We start from the raw sequence: 1,052 nt of genomic DNA, 5'->3' as shown, positions 1-1,052 counted from the left end.
CCCGCACGGCGTCTGGGCGCCGGCCGCAGCCGCTCCGCAGCAGCCCAGGCGGGGCTTGGGACTGTCCCCCAGGGCGGCCCGGGCCGGTGACCTTCAGAAGGACGCTAGCCTTCCGGCCCCAACCAGACCGGGGAGTCAGCGTGCGCTCGGCCACGACCCGCGAGGAGCCGTGCGCCCCGGGCCCACGGTCCTACGGCGCCGACTCACCGCCCCGGCCAACGACAGGCGCCGCGCGCGAAGCACCCGCGACAGGGCCCCTAACCCCGCCATGTCTGCGCCGTCCCGCCAGCCCCTACGCCCGACCACGCCTGCGCACTACGCCGCGCCGGGTCACGTGGAGAAAGCTGAGCCTGCGTACTGCGCTGTGCGTGTGGCGGGGGGGAGGGGCGCGGGGGGAGGAGGTGGAGGGATGACGTCACGCCCGCGCACTACGCCACGCCCTTCAACCCTTCACTTAGTGAAAGCTGAGCCAGTGAACCACGCTGAGGGCGGGGGTGGGGGGGTCGTCACGCCTGCGCGCTGTGCTGCGCCGGTCACACAGGGAAGGCTGAGACCGCGTACTGCGCAGCGGCCACGCCCGAGGGGTGATGTGACGCCTGCGCATTAGGCCGCACCCAGCTTGGGGATTACGTTCCCGCGGGCGAATGACCGAGGCCACGCCTGCGCACCACGCCGGCCGGGGTCGGAGGTGCACGCTCCGTCCGTGCTGGCGACCCGGTCAGGGTTTCCGCGTCCGCGCGCTCGGTCGCGTCCGCCGAGGGTGGCGGGGCAGCTGACGCGGCGCTTGGGCGGAGAGTCCCCGCGTCCCTGGGAGCCGACTCAGCCGAGGCTCTCTGAGGTAGGTCGCGGCGGCTGGAGGCCGTGGACGGGCCGGCTCCGGGCGGGAGACCGGCAGCCGTGTCTGCACGCCGGTGTGGTTCCCCGAGCCCTGCGGACGGGCGGTGTCCGGGACCTCGACTGAGGGCAGGGCCGCAGGGCCGCAGGGCCGCAGTGCCGCAGTGCCGGGAGGGTCGCAGTGCCGGGGAGGGCGGGGGAGGGGTGTATAGAGATGG

The 1,052-nt window shown here is 74.5% G+C and overlaps 2 protein-coding genes across 2 annotated transcripts in view; one reads left to right on the top strand and one right to left on the bottom strand.

Moving 5' to 3' along the window:
* Window positions 1–313, bottom strand: part of Sdha (succinate dehydrogenase complex, subunit A, flavoprotein (Fp)) — a 35,927-nt gene extending 35,614 nt beyond the window's left edge. The window contains exon 1 of the mRNA XM_013013867.1: window positions 208–313. Coding sequence (XP_012869321.1) covers window positions 208–270 — 63 coding nt within the window. The 5' untranslated portion in view covers window positions 271–313. The remainder of the gene's footprint in view (window positions 1–207) is intronic.
* Window positions 314–575: 262 nt separating this feature from the next.
* Ccdc127 (coiled-coil domain containing 127) overlaps window positions 576–1,052 on the top strand; it is a 7,797-nt gene continuing 7,320 nt past the window's right edge. Inside the window, exon 1 of the mRNA XM_013013889.1 lies at window positions 576–838. The gene's annotated coding sequence lies outside the window, so the exon portion shown is untranslated. The remainder of the gene's footprint in view (window positions 839–1,052) is intronic.

The sequence above is a fragment of the Dipodomys ordii genome, unplaced genomic scaffold (assembly GCF_000151885.1).
Source record: "Dipodomys ordii isolate 6190 unplaced genomic scaffold, Dord_2.0 Scaffold21, whole genome shotgun sequence".
Taxonomy (NCBI): Eukaryota; Metazoa; Chordata; class Mammalia; order Rodentia; family Heteromyidae; genus Dipodomys; species Dipodomys ordii.
Note: the sequence above shows the minus strand (reverse complement) of the source record. Positions and strands in the feature narration are given on the sequence as shown.